Source organism: Eucalyptus grandis, chromosome 11 (genome assembly GCF_016545825.1).
Source record: "Eucalyptus grandis isolate ANBG69807.140 chromosome 11, ASM1654582v1, whole genome shotgun sequence".
NCBI classification, from domain to species: domain Eukaryota; kingdom Viridiplantae; phylum Streptophyta; class Magnoliopsida; order Myrtales; family Myrtaceae; genus Eucalyptus; species Eucalyptus grandis.
The window spans coordinates 14,267,942-14,290,946 of record NC_052622.1 but is presented as its reverse complement, the minus strand read 5'-3'; the positions used below and the strand labels follow the sequence as shown (position 1 = coordinate 14,290,946).

General features: G+C 39.5%; 1 protein-coding gene and 1 non-coding gene across 2 annotated transcripts; both read left to right on the top strand.

Annotated features, from left to right (window-relative positions):
• Window positions 1-353: 353 nt before the first annotated feature.
• On the top strand, window positions 354-1,528 carry LOC104427272. Its single transcript, XR_005547281.1, has 2 exons — window positions 354-786; window positions 942-1,528. It is a non-coding gene; the product is annotated as a senescence-specific cysteine protease SAG39 (transcript).
• Window positions 1,529-3,215: 1,687 nt separating this feature from the next.
• Window positions 3,216-21,369, top strand: LOC108955973. Its single transcript, XM_039305102.1, has 7 exons — window positions 3,216-3,784; window positions 16,357-16,481; window positions 16,541-16,784; window positions 16,845-17,144; window positions 17,645-17,729; window positions 19,061-19,219; window positions 21,190-21,369. Exons 1-7 carry the CDS (start codon window positions 3,216-3,218, stop codon window positions 21,367-21,369), a joined length of 1,662 nt encoding a protein of 553 aa, XP_039161036.1.
• Window positions 21,370-23,005: the final 1,636 nt, after the last annotated feature.

Genomic DNA, 23,005 nt, shown 5'->3' with positions numbered 1-23,005 from the left:
AAGACAATAAAAACACGCTGAAATAAAAGCACACAGTCCAAATTACCAGCCCTCGCACAGAAACAAAGTAGGCCTCCAGACATGAATCTCACAAGCTAAGTCTATCTCGGAACATCCTCTCTGGCACGTTGATGATTGATTACTGCTTCTCTTAATTAAAGCTAATTCATCCGATTAATTCGATGCACCCATCAGGATAGATTATCAGGCAAGTCGATGAATCCACGTCCGAATTCGTCGTACGATCCAAAACATTGGGCCTATAAATTTGAGGTGCAATCTTAGGATTCTGTGTGCTCCCAAACTGATTCACTTAGCTGTTCTCCTTCACTCCTAACATTGCTAGCCAAGTCATGGGATCGTTTAGAAACCAATATTTCATTCTGGTGCCTTTGGTCTTCCTTTTGGGAGCTTGGGTTCATCAAGCCGCCGGTCGCACCCTCCAGCGAGACGATCCCATGTACGAGATGCATGGGCAATGGATGGCCCGTTACGGGCGTGTGTACGAGGATGTGGAAGAAAGGCAAAGCCGTTTCGAGATATTTAAGGCAAATGCGCAAGGCATCGAGTCGTTCAATCAGGCAAATGATAAGCCTTACAAGCTCGGCGTCAATCAGTTCGCCGACCTCACGAATGAAGAATTCAAGGCAAGGAACCGATTCAAGTCGCACATGTGCTCCACCGAGGCCGCTTCTTTCAAGTACGAAAACATCACCGCGGTGCCTTCTAGCATGGACTGGAGAAAGAAAGGAGCTGTGACACCGGTTAAGAACCAAGGCCAATGTGGTAAGTTGATAGAGACGAGTTCATGAATTGCCTTCATCAATCTATTCGAGATTCTTAGAGACAAGATGTTAAAACCCCTAATGTTGTCATAGTATCTTCTCCAAGAATGTCTGTTGTTCTGATTTGAGTGTCCTGTTTCCGTTGCAAAAATGTAGGATGTTGCTGGGCTTTTTCAGCCGTGGCAGCTGTGGAAGGAATCGATGAAATAACCACAGGTAAGCTGATTTCTCTTTCCGAGCAAGAGTTGGTCGACTGCGACGTCGGTGGCCAGGACCAGGGATGCGAAGGCGGTTGGATGGATAGCGCATTCCAATTTGTTGAGAAGCACGGCCTCACAACCGAGACGAACTATCCCTACAAGGGCACGGACGGCAAATGCAATGTCAAATCGGAATCAACCGTGCCGTGATCATAAAGGGCTATGAAGACGTTCCCGCCAACAGCGAGGGGCATTGCTAAAGGCAGTTGCTAACCAGCCAGTTTCCGTGGCCATCGATGCCGGAGGATTTGATTTCCAATTCTACTCTAGCGGCGTGTTCACCGGGGCTTGTGGGACCAGGTGGACCACGGTGTTACCGCCGTCGGATACGGGACAAGTGATGATGGCACCAAATTTTGGCTGGTGAAGAACTCATGGGGCGAGGAGTGGGGCGAGGAAGGATACATAAGGATGCAGAGAGACGTCAGTGCGAAGGAAGGCCTCTGCGGCATAGCGATGAAGGCCTCTTATCCTACCGCGTAGATTTTAATGAAGCCACATATCCGTGTGTACTGTAAAAATGGTGAAGCTTTTCAGTTCTAAGGCCTCGTTTTATACCTATGCTTGACATGCTGCAGGCATATATATCCATATGTACTAGTTGTGTGTTCTTAAGAAGTGATGTTTGAATTTCCGACTTGAAAAATCCTTTTGTTGAAGAAACTTAGGATGAGATTCAACTGGGTACGGCTTCACAACTCAAACAAGAAAAACTCGCGCAAGTCATCAATCCCGATATGCTATTGAGAACGATCTAAAGATGTCGAGTCGAAATACATGAAATTTAAAATGACTCGTTCCACATGCAACAATTTGGCAAGCAGCATGCGGTGAAGGATTGAAGAAGAATATGTGTGAATTCATTAAATCTTCAGTCCGAAGAACGGACTTTTCCTCTCAAAGAATCGAAGTTCTAAGTGGCTTGTTTGAAAGCTACCAATATTTTTGGCTTTTTATATTTTATCTTTCAGTTCATAGAAAAAGTGTTTAGTCAAGATTTTCATCACCCAAATTTGATGGAATTAACGAAAATTGTCGATCACACCAAATTAAATTTCTATATTTAAGCAAATCAAGAACACCCAGAAATCATGCTTTTGACAGGAGCAAAGCCATTGCTCTTTTTTGCTCGTAAATTAAATTTGTAGGATCAGCAAAGCATTTCCATTTGGTGGCAATAATGAGACTTTCTTGGTATATGACGTTGACAGAATGTTACGTGGGGAAAAAGAGAAGTCACTTCTAGTGAGAATTTCCTCGAAACATCATGTAATGCATGTGTAGTGCGAAGAACAAATATCTAACTTTTTTGGTGGTGACATTACTTAAGCTTTTCAAGAAAAATAACCCACTTTGAAAATAAACATTTGAAAAAGAAATTTTCAGCACATTATTTTCAGTGGCCTATTGTACCTATATTCATATATTTTTGAAAATGTATGATTGTAATTAAGTCTATATTTTCAATCATCATCGATCAAAAGAAAACTTTATCCAACCATCCTTGTGAATAGTGGGTCACAAGTTGTGGACATCAATTATATGTTAAATTAACTTGTGTTATGTCCATGATTAAAATCCACCAATCAATGAGTGGTAAGAAAAAAAGATTGTATGATCAAATAAAAAATAATAATTTATGATTTATAGAGTATACAGACCAGGATTATCTCAACCAACAAAGACGTGGGCCTTCCAGCGAAATTTACATAATACCGTCGATATGACTTTTATCCGCATTATCAATCCAAACCACATAGGTTCCATCACATAGGAAGCTCCAATTTCTTGACTTTGGGCGGCTCTGGCCGGTCATTTGCCTGACCTGGGCTTTTCAAAAGACCTGACTCCCAGTCTTCCAATTCATTCACGGTACGTCTCTCTAATTGCATCCCCTTATCTGTCGCGCCTCCGCACCAAATAACCAAAGCCAAACAAAAAGCTCTCTGCATTGCACAAAGTCTCTCAACATCAGGTCCCAAAAATGGAGCCTTTCCCATTACTCCTCATAATACAAGCTGTGATTAGTTGCTATGCCAGGAACAATCACCCATGCACCCCTTCAACACGTGGCGAGGTCGGTAACATACGTTATCCCTTTTGATTGAAGGATGACTTGAAAGGATGCAGTGATTGGAGGTTTGAATTAGCATGTGAAGATAACTGCACAATGCTATCTTTGTCTGGTGGTCGATATCTTGTGAAATCAATATGCCCTTATAGTTATAGGGGTTCCATTGATTGGGATTCTGGGCATATGGAAGTGGTGGATGTCGGGCTGCAAAAGGGCAACTGTTCCTTCCTTCCTCTCCACCAGTTAATGTCCCCTGATTTCAGCGATGAAGATCATGAACGGTTCTTCAGCTCCTATGGGACCAAAGTGACTATTGTATCTTGCTCAAAGCAAGTGAGATCTCGTTTATATATCAACACCGAACCGTGTATAGTTACGGAAGGGTATTATTCATACACCGTCATCTTCGCATGGGCATCGAATATTGAGGATTCTTGCACCATAACCAGGTCAATATACGCAGCAGAATATATATTGTATAAAGCATTTTCGTATGAGAATCCCACGATCTCCTACAACGACATTCACATTGCGATGGCCGGTGGGTTTAATTTCACCTACTCGGTGCCGCAGATGAAAACATATGACCTTTGCTTCTCAGGCTTACGATACGTTGGAAGTCGATGCACATCCTATGACTACTGTAAGTATGCCTTTCCATTGAGGTACTTTACCCGATCAATATGCTAATATTTGTTTCTAGCTATAGCTCTTGAGCCTCAAAAGCGACGGACTGTGATTTTTTTTTTCTTTGGTCGAAACGGACTGTTATTGACCGGCAAGAAAATCAAAGTAACAGATGCAAGTGATGTTTGTAGAAGTCGAGACCATCATGATTGAGTAATCAAAACAGAATAAAACGAATTAACCGTCGGGGGATTAAGATGACATGCAAATGATTGGTTCAACGTGAATACAATCATCATACTCCGGAAGAAAATGACTGTAGCGACCATATCATGTTGTTTTTTTATTCCTATTCACAGAATGACAGTTGATAGAACCCATAAAATACTTCATTGATTTCGAGGAAAATTACTTCAAAAAATATTTTTCAAATTTTTCGATGTTCAATTCACACAAAATAAACAAATCAAAGAAAACATTTTTTGTCAATAGCAAAAACACCCTCACAAGTGGAGAAAATGATTTTCATTTTTGAAGAGAGGAAATCATTTTCCCCTCTCCTTTCTTTCATAATTCATTTTAATTATGTATTTTATTTTATTTTATTCTTTTTTTAAATTCGAATTTTTGTTATTTTTTAGTTTTCTTTTTATTTTTCTTCTTCTTCAGCTAATCACCACCACGATGAAGGCTGTTGATTGGCGGCTGAGCAAAAAGAAAAAGAATGAAAAAAAGAACAAAAAATAAACGGAGGATCTCATATTTTTCATACCAAATGATGGAAAGTATTTTTCATTTCATTTTCAGATTTTAGTTAAATGCCGGAAATATATGGTTTCTAAAAAATACTTTTCGAAAACATCACATTTTTTGCGAAACGAATCAAGCTTAAGTTTGTGCTTTCTGGAAAAAAATAGTTTGTGCTAAGTCAACATTGAACATCTGGGTTTTCACGGACTATAAGAAAATTGTGTTTAGTTCCTTCCAAAAGTTTTTATATTAGCTTAAAGTACCTCATCTTTTCTCTTATATCAAGAGTTCCCAAAATGGGGAGTAAAAGCCCACCGAAATGTTAATGGTGTGCTTCCATGCGGAGGCCAGGATACGTTAATCCTACCTCATAAATTAATCAAGTGTACTCACAAAAAGTTTTTAATTCTCAAAACCAAAATTATGTAAAACATTCAGAAATTCTGAAAGTAAAACTTGTTGATTTACAATATTTTAGGTCGTGATGGGGCCAGAAAATTCACTAGAAGAAATCTTTAGGTTCAAAAAAAATATTAAATATGAGACAGGATGTGTTGAATATTTACTATCATTGATTGTCGAATATAGTATGCAAATGTAACATTAGTTACTATCGTTAATACATATTTGCTTCAAAAATTGTTAACTCATCCCTAGTTTTTTCAGTTAACCAAGATAACGATACTTCTTTCCCTATACTTATTTTTCATTCGTTTCTGATTATACATCCTGTAGACAATTCTTCCTGGGGTATGGCGCTAAATGTTGCTCTGAATACAGTTCCTAATGGCGGTTTTATTTTCGGTATGGACAATTTTTTTTCCTTATATCTGCGAAACACTCACGCGCTATATGTGAAGAAAACACTCTGTGTATATGCTTTCTGATAAATGAAAAAGACTATGCTTTACGCTAATATTAAGGCAACTTTCTACACAGTTCACTTCATGGCAACAAAATTCATATTTGGAGCTCCATGTGTGTCGATATTTCTAATCTATAAGTGGATAAGAATGCAGCGGGCAATGAACACAAACATCGAAGAATTTCTACAAGCTCAGAACAACTTTTTGCCCATAAGGTACTTTTACTCAGATATCTAGAAAATCACAAAAAATTTCAAATACAACTTAGGTGAAGGGGGATATGGTTCTGTGTACAAAGGAATGCTAAGAAGTGGCAATGAAGTTGCGGTCAAGATTTTGAATAATCCAAAATCTAACGGCCAAGATTTTATAAGCGAAGTGGCCACAATTGGAAGGATCCACCATGTTAATGTGGTGCAACTTGTTGGTCTTTGTTTTGATTATTCCAAACAAGCTAGTGTCTATGATTTCATGCCAAATGGACTTTTGGATAAGCACATTGTCTATATGGATGGAGAAAATTCTCTTCATTATAGGAAAATGTATGAGATCTCTCTTGGCATAGCTAGAGGGATAGAGTATCTACATCAGGGATGTGACATGCAAATTCTACACTTTGACGTTAAGCCTCACAATATTCTCCTAGACCAAAGTTTCACTTCGAAAGTTTCTGACTTTGGACTTGCAAGACTTTACCCCACCGGTCACAACATAGTAACGTTGACCGTAGCAAGAGGAACCTTAGGATATATGGCGCCAGAGTTATTATACAAAGGACATTGGCGGCGTTTCTTACAATGTTGATGTTTACAGTTTTGGGATGTTATTGATGGAAATGACCGGTAGAAGAAGAAATGTCAATGCAAATGTGAACAATTTGAGTCAAATTTATTATCCTTTGTGGGTTTATGGTCAACTAGACAAAGAAAAGAATGTTGAAATAGTAGATGCCTTAGAAGAGGAAAGGGAGATAACAAGGAAGATGATAATTGTTACTCTTTGGTGTATACAGTTGAGCCCTAATGATCGGCCTTCAATGAGCCGGGTCCTTCACATGCTAGAAGGAGAAGTTAATGAACCACAGTTTCCCCCAAAACCACTTCTATATCTGATAGAGACACCAGTTGATTATGTCGAGATTGAGATTGAACCTCAAACTCTCTTTATCTTCTCCAAGTGTTCCAACAATTTCTAGTGGGCATCGGTATGAGCACAATAACAAGATTGCAAAATCTTGTTTGGTGTGATATAGTCCGTCATGTAGGAATTGAATGCAAGTGCTATCACTTGGTGCTGGTATAATCCTCGAGGCTATCTATTGGTATAGCACTTTATGATATATTGGTGTTGAAATAGATTTGGACACATATGCCTTACTTCTTTCGATTCAATTTAGGGCACAATAATTCAGTTTTAAATATATGAAAGCTATGCAATCTCTGCATAGTTTCCACTGACGCAACCTTTGGTTGGTTCACACAATTTACTTTTCTCGACTTGGCTTTATGTTGATTGGTTGACTTGGGCATTTCAATGACAATCACCCCCAACTGATCTTCTTGATCATGTAAAAATGCAATTTCACCTAAACGTGGGAGTGCCCAAGTAATTCATTATCTGTACTATTATTTATACTATTGTAGAAAGTAAAGGCACCTCCTACTTTAAGGGATCGCAATCATTTTTTCTCACTCAAAATATCCTCTGTTAGTTATTATATAAATGTTCTATCCACAGAAAAATGCATAATTTTATAATTTTATTTTATCTGTCACGTATCTTAATTTTAAAATTTAGATATTTTTTCTCTAATTACCAACCTTAACAAAAATAAAAAAACGTTAAGATCCTAAGATACTACTCTCATTGTGTGTATATATATATGTTTACAATTTCTTCATCTTGTGTCAATAACTTCGAGAGAAGTACAGCCCAAGTGCCAAAACTTGGCACGGAGGGACACTTAAGTGCCAAAAGTTAGGAAAATAACATTTAAAATTGAAGCAAAATTGATCACTTACCAAACGCTTATGCGGCGATTTTCAACAAAATAAGTGCAAAATGGCGTCGTTTTGCACGCCGACGTGGCTAGACAATACAAAAACGACATTGTTTTTGTGTTAACGTGGTAAATATAATATAAAAATTAATTAAATTAAATTTATTTAAAAAATTTACAAATACAAATACAAATATTAAAAAAAAAAAAGGAAAGGGGTGGCGGAGGGTTGAGCCCTTCTTTGCCGCCGGCCGAGAAGGGCCGGCAACGAGAGGGGAGGGTGGGCCGAGGTCACCGACCTTGACCGACCAGCGGTGAGGGCCCGCGAGCCCTCGGCCCGATTTGGGCGGGTTGTGGCCCTCTCTTGGCTAGGCCAAGGGCCGCCACTTCTTGGGGTCGCCTCGGGCGGCGGCCCTTGGCCCGGCAGGGCAAGGGCCGCCGACCCTTGCGGATCTAGGTAAGGGCTGTGAGCCCTCACCCTCGATTTGGGTGAGGTCACGGCCCTCTCGAATCCGGCGGGGTCGGCAGCCTCGCTCGGCCGGGCCAAGGGTCGCGACCCTCGCCGGATCGGGGCCGAGGGCTTGTGGGCCCTCGCCGCCGATCGGACGGGGTTGCCGGCCCCTAGCCAAGGCTCGGCGACAAGGGCTCAACCCTCAACCACCCATTCCCTTTTAAAAAAAAAATATATATATATATATATATCTTTTTTAATATATTTCTTTTTATTTTTAAATATTTTAAATAAATTTAGTTTTACATTTAATTTAATTAATTTTTATATTAATTTTTTACCACGTCAGCATCAAAACGATGCCGTTTTGCACTTATTTCACCGGAAAATCGCCACGTCAGCATTTTGGTCGGTTTTTCGCCAAAGTGGCACTTAATTTGCTCCGATTTTAGCACTTAGTGTCATTTTCCTAACTTTTGGTACTTAAGTGTCCCTCTGTGCCAAGTTTTGGCACTCCAGATGTCCAAGCACTCCAATAACTTCATTGGATTAATAAATAACTTAAAAAATTTCCTCGTAAGGCGATTTTGTAGAATCCTCTTAACGTCAAATTTTCCCAAACATCCAAACATGCAAAACGTGTGCACTTTTCCGAGCACGAATTAATTCAAACAATGGCAATTGTCTAATTAATTTTGTAACCATGAACTCAGATTAGTTGATTTCGTTTTGTTTGTCATCATCGTACAATGATAAACATATTTAAATGATATACTGTAGCATTCTATTATGAATAGTGAGTAAAGCGAGATGCTATGACAACATATTTCTCTTACAAGTACTTTGATTCAACATCAGGCACCGTAGTTCATTTCTAAGATACTAAAGCTGATTCCTAGAGGAAGTCAATTTGCTAAAAATCTCAAATATAGAAACCCAACTTCCTCATTAATTGAAAAGCTATGTACAACAATCTCTGAATAATTTCCATTGATGCAACTTGGTTGTTCCACAATTTACTTTTCTTTGGTTGACTTTGTGGCAATTGGTTGACTTGGACATTTCAATGACAGATGAGACTCCCAACTGATCTTCTCGATCAGATAATTCCAAAGCAATCGCTAGAATTTTAGTCGCCTCCCTTAAACTCCGGCCAATCTCTTATCACTTTTGACTCAACCTCTTTGGACTCGCAATTTCCCGAAAGACCGCTGGCTAATGAGAAGTTGAGATTTATTAGTTGCTAACTCCACCATGTCAAAAGGAAAAATTGTCTAATAAATATATTATACTTATGTCAATTCAGTCTTAAACCTTTCAATTTTTCTAATTGAGTTCTAAACATTTTCACTTTTTACCAATTGAGTCTATCCAGTCAATTTTAGTAAGAAATTACTAGCGTAGATAGTTGTTCTTGACGTGGCAATTTTTAAATAATATTTAATGATATTTTAATATTTTTGAATTTTTTTCTGTTTTTTTTTTTTTTTTTTAATGTTTTGGAGAGAAGGCCGGCGAGGGTGGCCGGCCGACCCTCGCCCGGCCCTAAGTGAGGGCGTCCAAGCCTTGGCAAGATCTAGCCACTCACTTGGGGCAGCAGGGTTGCTAAGCCATCACCTAACCGGATCCGGTGGAGCACTCACTGCAGCTAGCGAGGGTCGCCAAGCCTTACCTAGTCAAATCTGGCGAGGGCTTGCATGCCCTTGCTTTCGTCAATGAGGGTCATCGGCCCTTGCCTATGGCCGGCAGAGTCGGCAAAAAATTAATAAAATATTATTAAAAATTGCAACGTCAACTCCAGCTATTCATGTCAATAATTTTCGGGCAAAATTGGCTAAATATACTCAATTAGCAAAATGTGTAAGGGTTTACGACTCAATTGGCAAAATTGAAAGGTTTATGACTAAATTGACAAAAATATAATAGATTTAGAATTTTTTGGACAATTTTCTCGTGTCAAAACCGTAGTTGCGAAAGAAAGAGCAACTGCAAATGAGTTGCATAAATGGAAATCTAGAAATGTTTTTGTTGTGAAATATATGAAAGTTAACAGATTTTACAATTTTTTTTTCATTTTTTAAGTATGAGAGGAGAAAATTACCAGACAAGTCAATAAGGTATGCTAAAGCACACATATAGTTTGCGTGATTCACTCAAAGTGTTCATACTTACTCCATGTGGAGAGTCAGCAACAAGAATCCACTAATCAGTACAAGATTTATAGAATTATAATCACTCACACATTCAAATATTTCACAATTCTAGATTATGCCCCAATAAATAATTCATGGAGAAATTACCTCAATACTGTGAAACACTTTTGAAATTATTTTAGAACGTAGACCACATGCATGCCTCAGCCGCTTCAGGGAGTCGTGACACACTATGGGCATGAATGATAACCATTCTTGCCAGAAATTAATTTCTGGAAGAGAAATATATTTTTCTATTTCTATTTCGAGATGAGTTTCTAAGCAAAAATACCTATTTGATAACAACACAAAATTTGGACTCTAAAAATATAAACTCGTTTGATAACGACACAAATTTTTTTCCTTTCGAATGGTGGCGGGCGGCGACTAGGCTGTGACAAACGGCGATCGGCGGCGGCAGCGTGTGGCGAGCAGCGGCGGCGGCAACCGGCGGCGAGCAACCGGGCAACGGCGGTTGGCGCGACGAGCAGTAGTCAGCAATGATGGATGGAGGACCGATTGATGAACAATGAGAAGAACTTTTATTTCTCATTTCTCATTTCTGTTTTAGAAATAGAAAAGTAGAAACCCACCCCGTTGGTGGCAAAGATAGTGGAGTTGCACGCTAGCCCCGTAAGGCCGAGTTCAACTCCCCACCTTGTCATTTGCGCGACTTACCTGCGGCCCATGGGAGGTGGGTCCTTGTGGGTCGCCCCGGTTTATGCCGTCGATTGTCGGCCATACAACGCTTCTCGGGTCACCAAAAAAAAAAAAAATAGAAAAGTAGAAAATTTTTACTTGATTTCTATTCCAAACCTATTTCGGAACAAAAATCTATTTCAGAAATAGAAAAATTGAATAATTTTATCAAATGGATTTTTATTCTAAAAACAAGTCGAAATAGAAAAATTGTTTCGGAACAGAAATTGGTGATTGTCATGCACCCCTCACTCATCAACTACCAAAGTCAATGCATTGGTTAAGCTTCCCCAAAAGTCACTTCTATATCTTATAAAGATCTATGTTGATGATGTCAAGATTGAGATAGAATTTGAAACATTTTTATCTTTTTTACATGTCCCAATAATTGCTAGCAAATATTGGTATGAGCACAATAATGAAGATTGTGGAATCTTGTGTTCAGTGATTTCTCCACTCTTGTAGAAATTGAACGAAAAATAAAAGTAGTACTATCACTTGTACGAGATTTTCATGGCACAATCCCTGTGGCTAGCTATTAGCAACCACTTTCTCCAAATGTGTCTTTCCTCTATGAAACTTTTGGTCCCTCTAACTCTATGTGTCAATATCCGTTGTCCTCCTAAAAGCTCGTATTTAAAAGTTAGGAAGCACCTATACTTTTCAAAAGCTTTTGTGTCATGTTGGACACTCTTCGACACTCTCAAAATAATCGATCAACACATGTCAGAAAATTCGACACCTAATTAAGTCTCTTGAAACTTTTCAATACTCAAGTTTGGAATTTGGCACCTGAATTTGGAATTCGGACATATGATTTTCACAAGCATAAGTCAATTTTAAATTTTTTTAATAAACGATGAGTCAAAATGTATATATATGTAAAAGAATAAAAAATAAAATAAATAAATAAATAAATAAGAAAAACCTAATTTTCTCTTCCATTCTCTTTCGACTCTCATTTCCCGTGATATACAATTCACATTTCTAGTTTGTTTTTTCTTCTCTTCGACACGCAAGTCTGGATTGCATGTTTTTTTTTTTTTCCTTCAAATTTTATGGATTATTGAAATGGAGTTGAATTTATTAAATCGAAACAATGAATGATATTAACAAATAGTGAATTAATGTTTTTAATATAAATTCATTATAGGCTTTTAGCCTTTTATTATTATTTATTATTTATAAATTTGAATCAAATTAATTTGATTGAAATAATCATAAAATGACAATTTATCATGTATATATAAAAATATACATTTAATATACAACATGCCAAAATTCTCTATTTTTTGAAAAACATCGTGTCGATGTGTTCAGTGTGTCGTGTCACGTATTGTCTATCGGTGTCGGTGCTACTTAGCTTAAAAAAAACAGATAATACATGGCAACCATCTTGCAAAATTGAGTTACAAGTGCCCAAAATGGAGGAATGCACGTGCAGAAATATTAACTTAGTCTATATCTATTTAAAAAAATAAATTATTTGAAATAAATTTCATAAAAATAATCACTTTAATCATTTACAAGAATGAATAAACTATTTCTACCATCCACAAAAATATTGAGACATATATTATTGTTTGATGATGAGACTATTTTTATTAACTAACTATTTTGAGATAGAAGTAATTATTTTAGTGAAAATATTTTATAAATAATTTATTTTTGCAATATAAATAGAACCTTAAGCATGGGATTGAAGTACCACGCGGCTAATGGTCAAACGATCTGCACGTTGATGTAATAAGAACAACTGGATAAACCCGCGATCACCTTCAACTCGTCTGGTAACTCTTCGGGTTATTAAATTCCAGTGCATTTTAATTTCCTCATAATTAATTTACTTTTTGCATTTAGGTTTTGTTTTATTTTGGGAAAAATGAATAATTTGGAATACATAATTTATATCGCTCAGAAAAATGATTTAATGAAAAATATTTTCTTGTTCATGAAAATATTTAGTCATTAATTATTGTTAATAACGAAAATATTTTTTCTTAACTAATTATTTTACATAATATAAGCAATTCTTTTTTAAATAATATTATCTAAATCATTCATTTTACGTGGAATAAATGGAGCTTTGAATTCACATAAATTGCATTCCTATCAAATCCCCACGTCATTCACTGTGGAGTAATATGGATTGCTCTCCATCATTTGAAGTTCTGATGATCTCTGCACATATTGACTTTTCGTCAAATGGTACTATCTTTGTACAATCTTGATCATCCAAAGGTAAAATTCTTGTTTTGAATATGTTTTCCTAGCGTGGATACCTAAATTTTGGCGATCCGATCATTTATTTATTACATAGAAAATTATGGATTAATTTTTAATTCCTAAACAAAAACATTGGAATTAAATTGCATAGCATGTAGTTTTAGAAATATTTATTATTTAGTTTATATTTTTTCAATAAAATACATTAGCATTGGATCGGTGGACAATTTTGAATTTGAAATTTGACAAGTTGAGCCCGAGAAGCCAAAATTTGGCTAGCAATAAGGGAGTATGGTGGCCAAAAATGACATAGGGAAATAGGCCAAAGTAAATTTAATTCAATCTAATTTCAACCTATAAGAGTTAATTAAATCTAGTCTTGAGCTTAATTAGGCCAATTACATTGAAAGGCCTAAGCTAAGCCCGTATTATTGAGGTTCGACCAAAGTTTGCATTATAAATAGAACACTACACCTCGCGTGTCGAGGTTGGTTCACATTCTCTAAACATAGAGAGTAACATTGTTAACACCTAAATTTTGACTAAGTATTACATAGAAAATTAGGGATCAACTAGCCCTAGGAAAAATGATTTTTCGCATCACCTAAGTATTAATATTATTTGCATTTACTAAATTTTATTTTCTAGTATATTTTCCCTTATTTTACCCCATTTTCGGATAATTATATTAAAAAAAGCCTTTGGGGGCTGGGCCTGACCCTAGCCCCTTTACTCTTTTCCGCATGGGCCCAGGGCCCATCTCCCACCCAGTTTGCTAACTTCCCGGCCCAGCCCTCTCCTCTTCTTCCTCTTTCCTTCCTCGCTCTGGTTACTACGTGCGCAGAAGAAAAAGACAGGCGCAGGCTACCAACAGCAGAGAAAGGAGGATAGACAGGCGAAGATGAAGGGATGGGACACCGGTTCGGCCAGAGAGAGGCCGGTCGGCGAGCCAAGGACCGGCGGCCAAAGCTCCTCCGTCGACCGGACCCTCCTCGCCTATAAATAGGCACGTTGTGAGCTCATTGGAGGAGGCAGGCAAGCTCAGAGGACTTCCCCAGAGAGACATCAGGGGACGCCCGAGAGTAAGCAAGCCGCAGAGATCGGAGAGAAAGCAAACGAGAAGCGAAATCTGTGAGTGTGAGATCTGTGAGGTCTGAGAGGGATCCGGCCGTGAAAGAGAGAGAGAGAGTGCAACTGAGAGAGCCGCCGTTGGCCGCCACTTCGAACCAAAACCGACAATCTGCCACTGCTTCTTGTCCACTTTGAAGTCACGGTAGGTCCCCGTTCGGGCGGTCTTGGTTTTCCGATTTGAGGTCGGCTTCCCGAGAATCCCGGCTCGTGGGCGCGCGGGGTTGGACAACCATATTTGCCCGAACACATGGCTACATGTTTTATTTCTTGTTTCCTTCTTGGCTAATTTCAATTTCCTCGCAAAATCTTAAAACTTTTTGCACTTCGATTCACCTGGAATCCCCACTTCATGCACTTTCTGAGCGCGGTGCGAAAACGTGAAGCGATCTTGATCTCTCTCTGTCTTCTTAAGTTCAGATGGTCTCGGCATAAATAGATTTTTGGTCAAATGGTGGTCTCCTTGTATGACCGCGAGCATTCACACGTAAAATTCTGATTTCGTGTGAGTGAAGCAAATTCCTCACGATACCGTTCGCATTGAGCAGTGAGTCTCTCTCTATCTCCACCGATCCATTACAACCTCCGTCCTTCCCACCAAAACCTACACCTTAAAATTCAGATCTCATCCTTAATCCTAACGTTTAATTTAATTGGGAGGTTGCTTAAATTGGGCTTGTGACGTGCGCATGCCACGGTGGAAACACAGAATAAGCCTTCTACTTCGCCAAATGAGCAGAAATTGAGCATGTGTGTCAAGTGGATCGGATTTTGCAGGGTCAGAAAGAAACCGACAAATGGACTTTCGGTCGGTCTGAGACAGAAAACCAAAGTCTACTATGTCGAGTGAAAAAAGAAATAACAGGGGATTAACTGAGACGACCATGAAATCATATAGGGCAAGTTGGAATTAGCCCAAAATGAGAGATAATGACAGGGGAGTTGATGGTTGAATGAGACTACCATGAAATCGTATGATAACCTTGGGTTTAATCTTATGGACCAACCGTGATAATATCATGCATCAACATTGTTGGACCAGCAACTCCTCGAAGACTTCTGGCTAATGAGAAATCAAGATTTCATCAGTTCTCGAAAAGCCTTAGAGCTGCTGACTCTCCATGTCAAAACCGTAGTGGCGAGATAAAGAGCAACAAGAGATGAGTTACATAAGCAGAAACACCGAAATGTTTCCTTATCTTCTGCTTCTTTACTTTGTTTCATTCGGCCCCTCTTTGTCCATAAGCACAGATACCGGTGAGTCTCAGGAAACCAGACATTAAACTCTCAAGGAGGAACATTTGAGATGGGCTTCTTTTCACCGGTTAACACTGGTAACCACTACATTGGCATTTGGTACAAAGGATTACCTCAAAAGACTCTGGTTTTGGTTGCGAATAGGAACCGCCGGTGTCCGACCCGTTCTCTTCAGGGTTGACGCTCCTTTGGGAGGGTAATTTAGTCATACTCGCTTCATCCAAGGATCAAATCTGGTCGACTGGTTTGACATCGCTCATGCCTAATTCGACTTCAGGAGTTCTCCTTGACAGTGGAAACTTCATTTTAAGGAAGACTTCCGATGTGCCTATTGCTTGACAGAGTTTCGATCATCCGACTGATATGTGGTTGCCCGGTGCCAAGGTTGGATTCAATATACTTACGTCCAAAAGGACAGTTTTGGTGGCATGGAGAAATTTACATGATCCAGCTCCCGGGAAGTTCTCTGCATTCGCAGGGTGGAAGGAAGAGCTCAGTATTCGCTATATAAAAGGTCGCTATATAAAAGGTTGGAAGCCTACGGGAATAGTGACGACTGGACTGGTGATGAATTCAGGCATCAGCGCTCAGTAATGGTAGAAACGTGGTATTTTTCTCCTTTTTTTCGAATGAGAATGAGGCCTACTTCATATATTCCTCAGTTGCTCCTTATAATCTTTCTAGGGTCGTGCTGGAACAAACGGGTCTGCTCAATCAATTAATATGGGCAAAGCATATCCAGAAATGGAGGGTGCTTTGGACACAGCCAACCCTTGAGTGTGAGAAATATCCCTTTTGTGGTGCTTCTATTAACTGCAATCAGAGCGATGCACTGCTTTGTGATTGCCCGCTTAGATACTTAGATGATCTGAAGCTGGAAGATCGTCTGGGCCTTTGCAAGAGGAGAAATGCGTTAAACTGTAGTGGTGACGGGAAAGATAAATTTTTCGTCGTGCCTAATACACACTTGCAAAAAACTCTGTTTCATGGTGGAAAACCTCGAAACATGCAGGTTCTTGTGCTTGAGCAACTGTTCTTGCAGTGCGTACGCTTACACTACCAACTGTCTGCTATGGATGGATGCCAAATTTGTAGTTGAACATTCAGCCAATGATGCGATTTCAAGAGATTTCCATGTCCAGATCGCAGCGTTGGACTTGGAGGAGAGTAAGAAACGGGGGTAACCCACTTCAAATTCATAACAGCAGTTGGAGTTGTGTCCGCAGCTTTTCTCGTGGTCCTTAGCATTTCGCTGGAGGCTATTAAGATGAGACGGCCTGCTTATGCAGCAGACGATTATTTGATGCATTTTGAATATCGAGTTCTGAAGAAGGCAACAAAGAACTTATCTGAGAAAAGCGGGGAAGGTGGGTTTAGTTCTGTTTTCAGGGGAGCACTGCCAGATTCAACTCCCATAGCAGGGAAGAAACTCATGAACCAAAGCCAAAGTAACGACAGTTCCTTGCAGAAGTTAGAACCATTGGAATAATACAGCATGTCAATGTCGTTCGTCTAACTGTTTTTGTGCAGAAGAGTGAAAAAGTTCCTAGTATATGAGTACTTGGCAAATGGTTCGCTAGCGGCTCATTTGTTTCAGAAAGGTTCCAACACCCTCAATTGGAAAACCAGATACGGCATTGCCACCCGGATTGCTAAAGGATTGGCGTACCTCCATGAAAGGTGTCGGGATTGCATCTTACACTATGACATCAAACCAGAGAATATGCTGTTGGATTCAGAACTCGAACCACAGATTGCTGATTTCTGCCTCGCGGAACTCATGGGACAGGAAGTCAGCAGCGTCATTACCATCGTGAGGGGAGCCAGAGGGTACCTCGCTCCAGAATGGATTTCGGGAGGAGCCATCACGTCGAAAGTTGACGTTCTCAGTACGGAAAGCTGCTCTTTGAGATCATATCGGGAAAGAGAAACATCGAGGAACTGAACAGTGATATGCGCGATTATCTACCGCTCCAGGTAGCCAATTCACTAGCCAGAGGAGAAGAAGTCTTGCCACTCGTGGACCGCAGATTGAACGGACAGGTGGAGATGGAAGAATTGTGCAGAGCATGCAAAGTCGCTTGCTGGTGCATTCAAGACAGCGAGCGTGATAGACCAACCATGTCTCAGGTATTTCAGATTTTGGAGGGGGTTATGGTAGTAGAAAAACCTCCTATCCCAAGAACTTTCTTGCGACTTGTAGGAAGTAATGAGAGTGCAGGATAAAACAAAGCACTATGTCCCTTTGTAATTTATGGGCATGATGGAGCCCCAATTCATCCTCCAGGGCCATGGACTGGCTGGTCTTGAATCCGCATCATGCTTACCAGACTTGTCATCACTAACTCTGATTGGCCAAATGGGAAAGGTAAACCTTCTGTCTTGTCTCTAAAAGAGGAAGCGGAGATTTTCCAGGTATACAATGAAGAACCTGTCCAGTAGGATTTAATTGCTTTTATGCTATAATTTTCGGATTTGGTTGCGACCTGTGACTTTATTAATTGTGACTTTCGTCAACACTACATACTTGAAGCGATCGTAAACAAACGAGAAGTAAGCTCCGATGCCATAGTGCAAGCAATATGGGCAAGACAAGCTTCAAAATAAATCGCTAGACGAACCTTGATCTGAAATGGAAATGTTTTGTGCAAATATAATGAACATTTTCATAGGCAAGTTTTGGAAAAAGAAAAAAAAAAAATTGGACATGAAGCAAACATCAGGTTTTGCTCACAACAGTCTCCAATTCCCCAGTGCACCAACGAGACAAAAACAACTGAAATCATTTAAAAATCAAAACCCAACTGGCAACGTCCCTTATGCTTTTATTTTTCTTTTCCAATTTTTTTTCATAAAAATCATGGGATTTTCTTAAAATCAAGAAGCAAAGGGTTTTAAACTTGTGGCATAAGTTCAAGGAAATGATGTGGAAGGGCTTACTTGAGCCAAAGGCGAGTATACACTATCTATGGAAGTAGGCCAAGAAACAAAAGGTTTCGCGGGCGAGGCAGTTTCCTAAGTATGGCCAACTCAGAAAACCGCAAACTATTCATGATTTTTCTTTGGGCTTTATGTACCTGAGCCTGCTAAGCGACCGTGCCAGACCTAGAGGTCGCGTTCGGGTGGACAGTGGCCTCGGCCTCAAATGTGGATTTTTCTTTTACAGCTTACGTGAGATCTATGTTTCTTGATCGAAGCAGATTTAAACCGTTGGAACAGAGACTTGATTTGGAGTGGTTCAGATATAATCGTCGACCGATCTAGACAAGTGGTTTCCTCATAGAGTTCATACGAGCTCATTGTATCTATACAAATGAAAATTTTAGGAGTTCCGAGTCATGAACAAGTTTGGGCATGGTCCTATTTTTCCTCCACACCGATAAGGGGCTAAAAGAATGACCTTTACAGGCTCTGCTTGGACCCTACTGGGTCGACCATTTGGAACTAAATATATTGACAAAGCTTGCCTTGTGGACAAGTCTACAATCCAGTCTCACGATTCCATTGAAGAAGGAAAGTGTTCTGTTCTTTCTTTTTAGCTGGGGTTTTATTCGGTGGATTGGATGATGGATAAACCAACAAGCCACCGTTCTTGGTACAGGAGCATGTGCAATCAAGAATAATAGCGAAAAGGTTGGAAGATGTGGCAAAATAAGGTGACAGCCCAGTAGTTTCCTTATATGATAAATCATCATCTAATAAAATATGTAATTGATCTACTCTTATCGACATTTCTGATCCCTTAGACAAGTGGTGAATTACTTGCTCGGACGGTGATGTTCTTGCTTAGTGTTGTGGCAGACTCGCCAACGGTGTGTAATGTGGCTGAGGTTGGGAAGAATATGAGATTGAGATCCTCGGATGGAAGTATGCAGAGAAAGCTGATTAAGATTTGGGGCGTTATAGTAGGTGATCAAAATAGCGACAAAATAAAATTGGCGAATGATGTTTTGTCAATATTTATTACATGCAACATCACTCACTTGGGGTTAAAGGGAAAAAGAAATATATAGTAGTCACAAGCCATACTCTATTCTTTTGGACCAGTGTATTTAAAGTCTTAAAACATATCATGAAACGATGATAAATTAAAAGTGCAATCAATTTTTAAAATTTATCCGATTAGTTCAATCGAGTACTTCTAAGAATTTCTCTCATTACTTATATGACTTATTTTTAACAAGAGATGATGTTATGTCCACTTTGCAATATTGAATATCTCTGTCTGTGTGTAACGAGACTGGCGCCAAGGCTGGGTTAGGGGGGCGGTGCCACCCCCAACTATGCCGACATCCCTCGTTGAGGTATAAGTGAGGAGCACCGGCCTTCGTAGCAACATGGGTCCTTCAGCAGCGTTTCTACAGAAACTCTTTCTCCCCAAACGCTCAACATGATGCATCATACACTCAATCGCCAACGTAAATCTCACTGGCATGTCCAACCGGAGAAAAGGTGAGAGTTGCATTGAGAGGAAGAATCTCTTCACGGGCACCAGTAATTAGTCTTTAGATTCGAAAGGCCTTCAATTTGATAAGCGAGTGGCTTTCTTATGATGCTTGGAGATTGTGGAAGTGGAAAGGTATCTCGTTATGCTTGGATTGCATCGAAGGTGAGTCCGTAGAATTGGAAAGCGAGCCTGTGACCACCGCTAATTCGACCAAGCCCAGTCGACTTGGGAAACTTGCCAATGGCATACAACTAACTGGATAGGCTTGAAAATGCCCTGGTGAATTGGAGAAGCAACACCTTTGAGACCAAAAGAGCGTAAGGCCTCAACTCTATCACCACCGCGCAAGGGTTGATCGGCCCTTGCGATCTCTACTAGGGTCAGCAGGCCCTCCCCTGCTCATGGTGATGACTAACAATCTTGTCTTGTGGTCGAGCAAGCGTTTTCATCCGGCCTCAGCGGTGCCCTTGCAATGCTTTCCCGGCCATCTCTTTCTCTCAGTTTCCATTTTTCTTGTTGTCCTCTTAACTTTTGATTTACTTTCTGATGTGGCGCGCACATGTCTTTAAAATACATAAAAAGGTCACATTAGCAATTTTCATTATTCAAATTTAATGGAGCTAAGGGAAATCATCAATCACACCAATTTGATAAATTTCAAGATTTAATTGTATCTTTTGAAAATATTAGGGCTGGATTACATTTCAAGTAAATCAAGAATGGTGGATAGTCATGCTTTTGGTGGGAACAAAGCCATCCCTCCTGTAAAATAAATTTGAAGGATTGACAAAACAAAAGATAAAAAAAAAAAAAAATCCCATTACATAGTGGCGATGAGACTTTTTCTTGATATATGTGGGGACCGCACCTTACTCTAGTTAGAATTTCCTTGAAACGACAAACGCATCATGTGCGAGGCGACGAGCAAAATTGACTTATCGTCTCCGGTCAAGGTCCATTTTCTGGACTTTAGACGACTCTGAGTCATTTGCTCGATCTGGTATTTTTCAAAGACGACCAACTCTTCAACTTCAATCCCGACCCGTCTCTCCAAGTGCGTCCCCTATTTTTTTTTTATCGTATAACCAAAATTCAAACACAAATCTCTCCCAATTGTACAAAAAACTTTGCTAACATAACAGTTTTTGAGTACTATGAAAATAATAATTTATTATAAGTTACAAATTTTTGAAAAAGTAGGTTCTACAATAATTTATAATTATTTATAATTTGATTTTTTATGATTTAGAATAAACCATTATTCTCATAGTACATTGAAGAGTGCCCACTCTCTGAATTTAATTTTTGGTCTTCACCGGCAGCCTCGCCAAGATCTAGGTGAGGCTTGGGGGCCGCGGGCGAAATTTCAATTTGGGTGTCGCTATCCCTTTCCGCCATTCTTGACGAAACTTCATCATCTTGTTACAGATAAAGAGGGATGTGGAGACGCAAGGCGACTTCATCAACTCCCTGATCAGAGAGGTCGAGAGAGTCGCGTTCACAAACATCAAGGAGATCCTGCCTTTAGTCAAATGGCTTGACGACAAGCTCTCCTATCTGGTAATTGTTCCTGTACAAGATGGCAGCAATGCTCTGCTTCTTCTTTAGATTCGGCAATGGCTCTTAAGCAAAGAATTGATTTTCGATTAGATGGACGAAAGGGCAGTCGACATGGTCTTTCCTGTAACGACCCGGACCCCACTGTGTAATATTGTCTGCTTTAGACACTTAATCCTCATGACTTTAAAACACATCACATAAATTAGAGGGACCTAAGTCTTATAAACTAAGCCTAGGACTCCCCCCCTAAGTGATGTAAGACAGGAGACGCACCCTTGCACTTAGGCCGTCACATCGCCAACCGCGGATGATGCCACCTTTGCCCACGGCAATGCCAGGGTGAAGCTACCAGTGAGGGTGAGTGAGGTTTGCAAAGCCCTTGCTGGCCACGACTGGGTAAGGAAGCTAGAGATGAAGAAATTAAAAAGGAAAATGAAAAAGAAAAGGAAAAAAATAAAAATAAAAAATTAATAAAAAATTGATTTTTTTATTAAAAAATTGATTTTTTTATTAAAAAATCGCCACATTAGCCAGCATCCACATCAGTGTTGACCAACTAAATTTGGCTAGATGAACTAAATTGACTTAATTACAAAAAGTTTAAGACTGAATTGGTTAAAAAAAAGTTATGATTAAATTGACATAATTGTAATAAATTTAAAACATTTTTTGTAATTCTCTCGCCAAAATAGTCAAATTTAGAAATTCGAGACAAGTTTTCTTCCCAATTAGTTTGAAAGCTATCCATAAAGCAATCCACCACTTGTTATGTTAGTTTCAATGCGTGTACCACAAGCTGCGTAATTCTACTTACGGAACCTTTAGTGGTTCTACACAATTTACTTTTATTGACTTGACTCTGTGCTGATTGGTTGGTTGACTTGGTCATTGCCAAGACAGATGACCCAACTGATCTTTTTGATCATCATCAGACGAAGGAGCCTTCTCCGAAATGCTACGCGTTTTCTAGTCAAATAATCTAATTGAAGGATTCAAAAGCAACTGCTAGAATTATGGTCACCCACAAAAGAAAGAGCCAGTGTCTTGTCACTTTCGGCTCAACCTTGTTGGACGGGCAACTCCCCGAGGACCACTAGCTATTGTGAAGTCAAGATTTGTCCGTTCAGAGAAAGACTTAAGAGTTGTTAACTCCATCGTGTCAAAATCGCAATTGCGAAAGAATGAGTAACGATAGATAAGTTGCGTAAGGGGAAACCAGAAATATTTTTGTTGCAAAATATGTGGAAACTGATAAATCTTGTAATTTGAAAAAAAAAAAAAAAAAAAAAAAAAAAAGCACGACAGGACGAAACTACTAGAGTAGTCAATAAGGAATACTAAAGCACGTTGGAATTTATGTGATTCAATTTGAGTATTGACACCTACTACATGTGAATAGCCTACATAAGAGAATCCACAAATCATGAATGGATTTATTTAGTTATAATCGTTACACGTTCAAGTATGAAACATGCCGAGCATCAACCTGCTCGTACAACCAATTGGATAAGTTCGAAATGGTTTGGTGAATTGGAGAAGCAACAATGCGAGGGACGAAGAACACAAGGCCTCGCCACTTGTCACCCCCACGTGAGGGTTGCTTAGCCCTCTCGACAACCTTGCTAGGGTCGATCAATTCATGCCCTGATCTGGGCGAAACTCCTTTGCCTGCTCGCAGTAATGG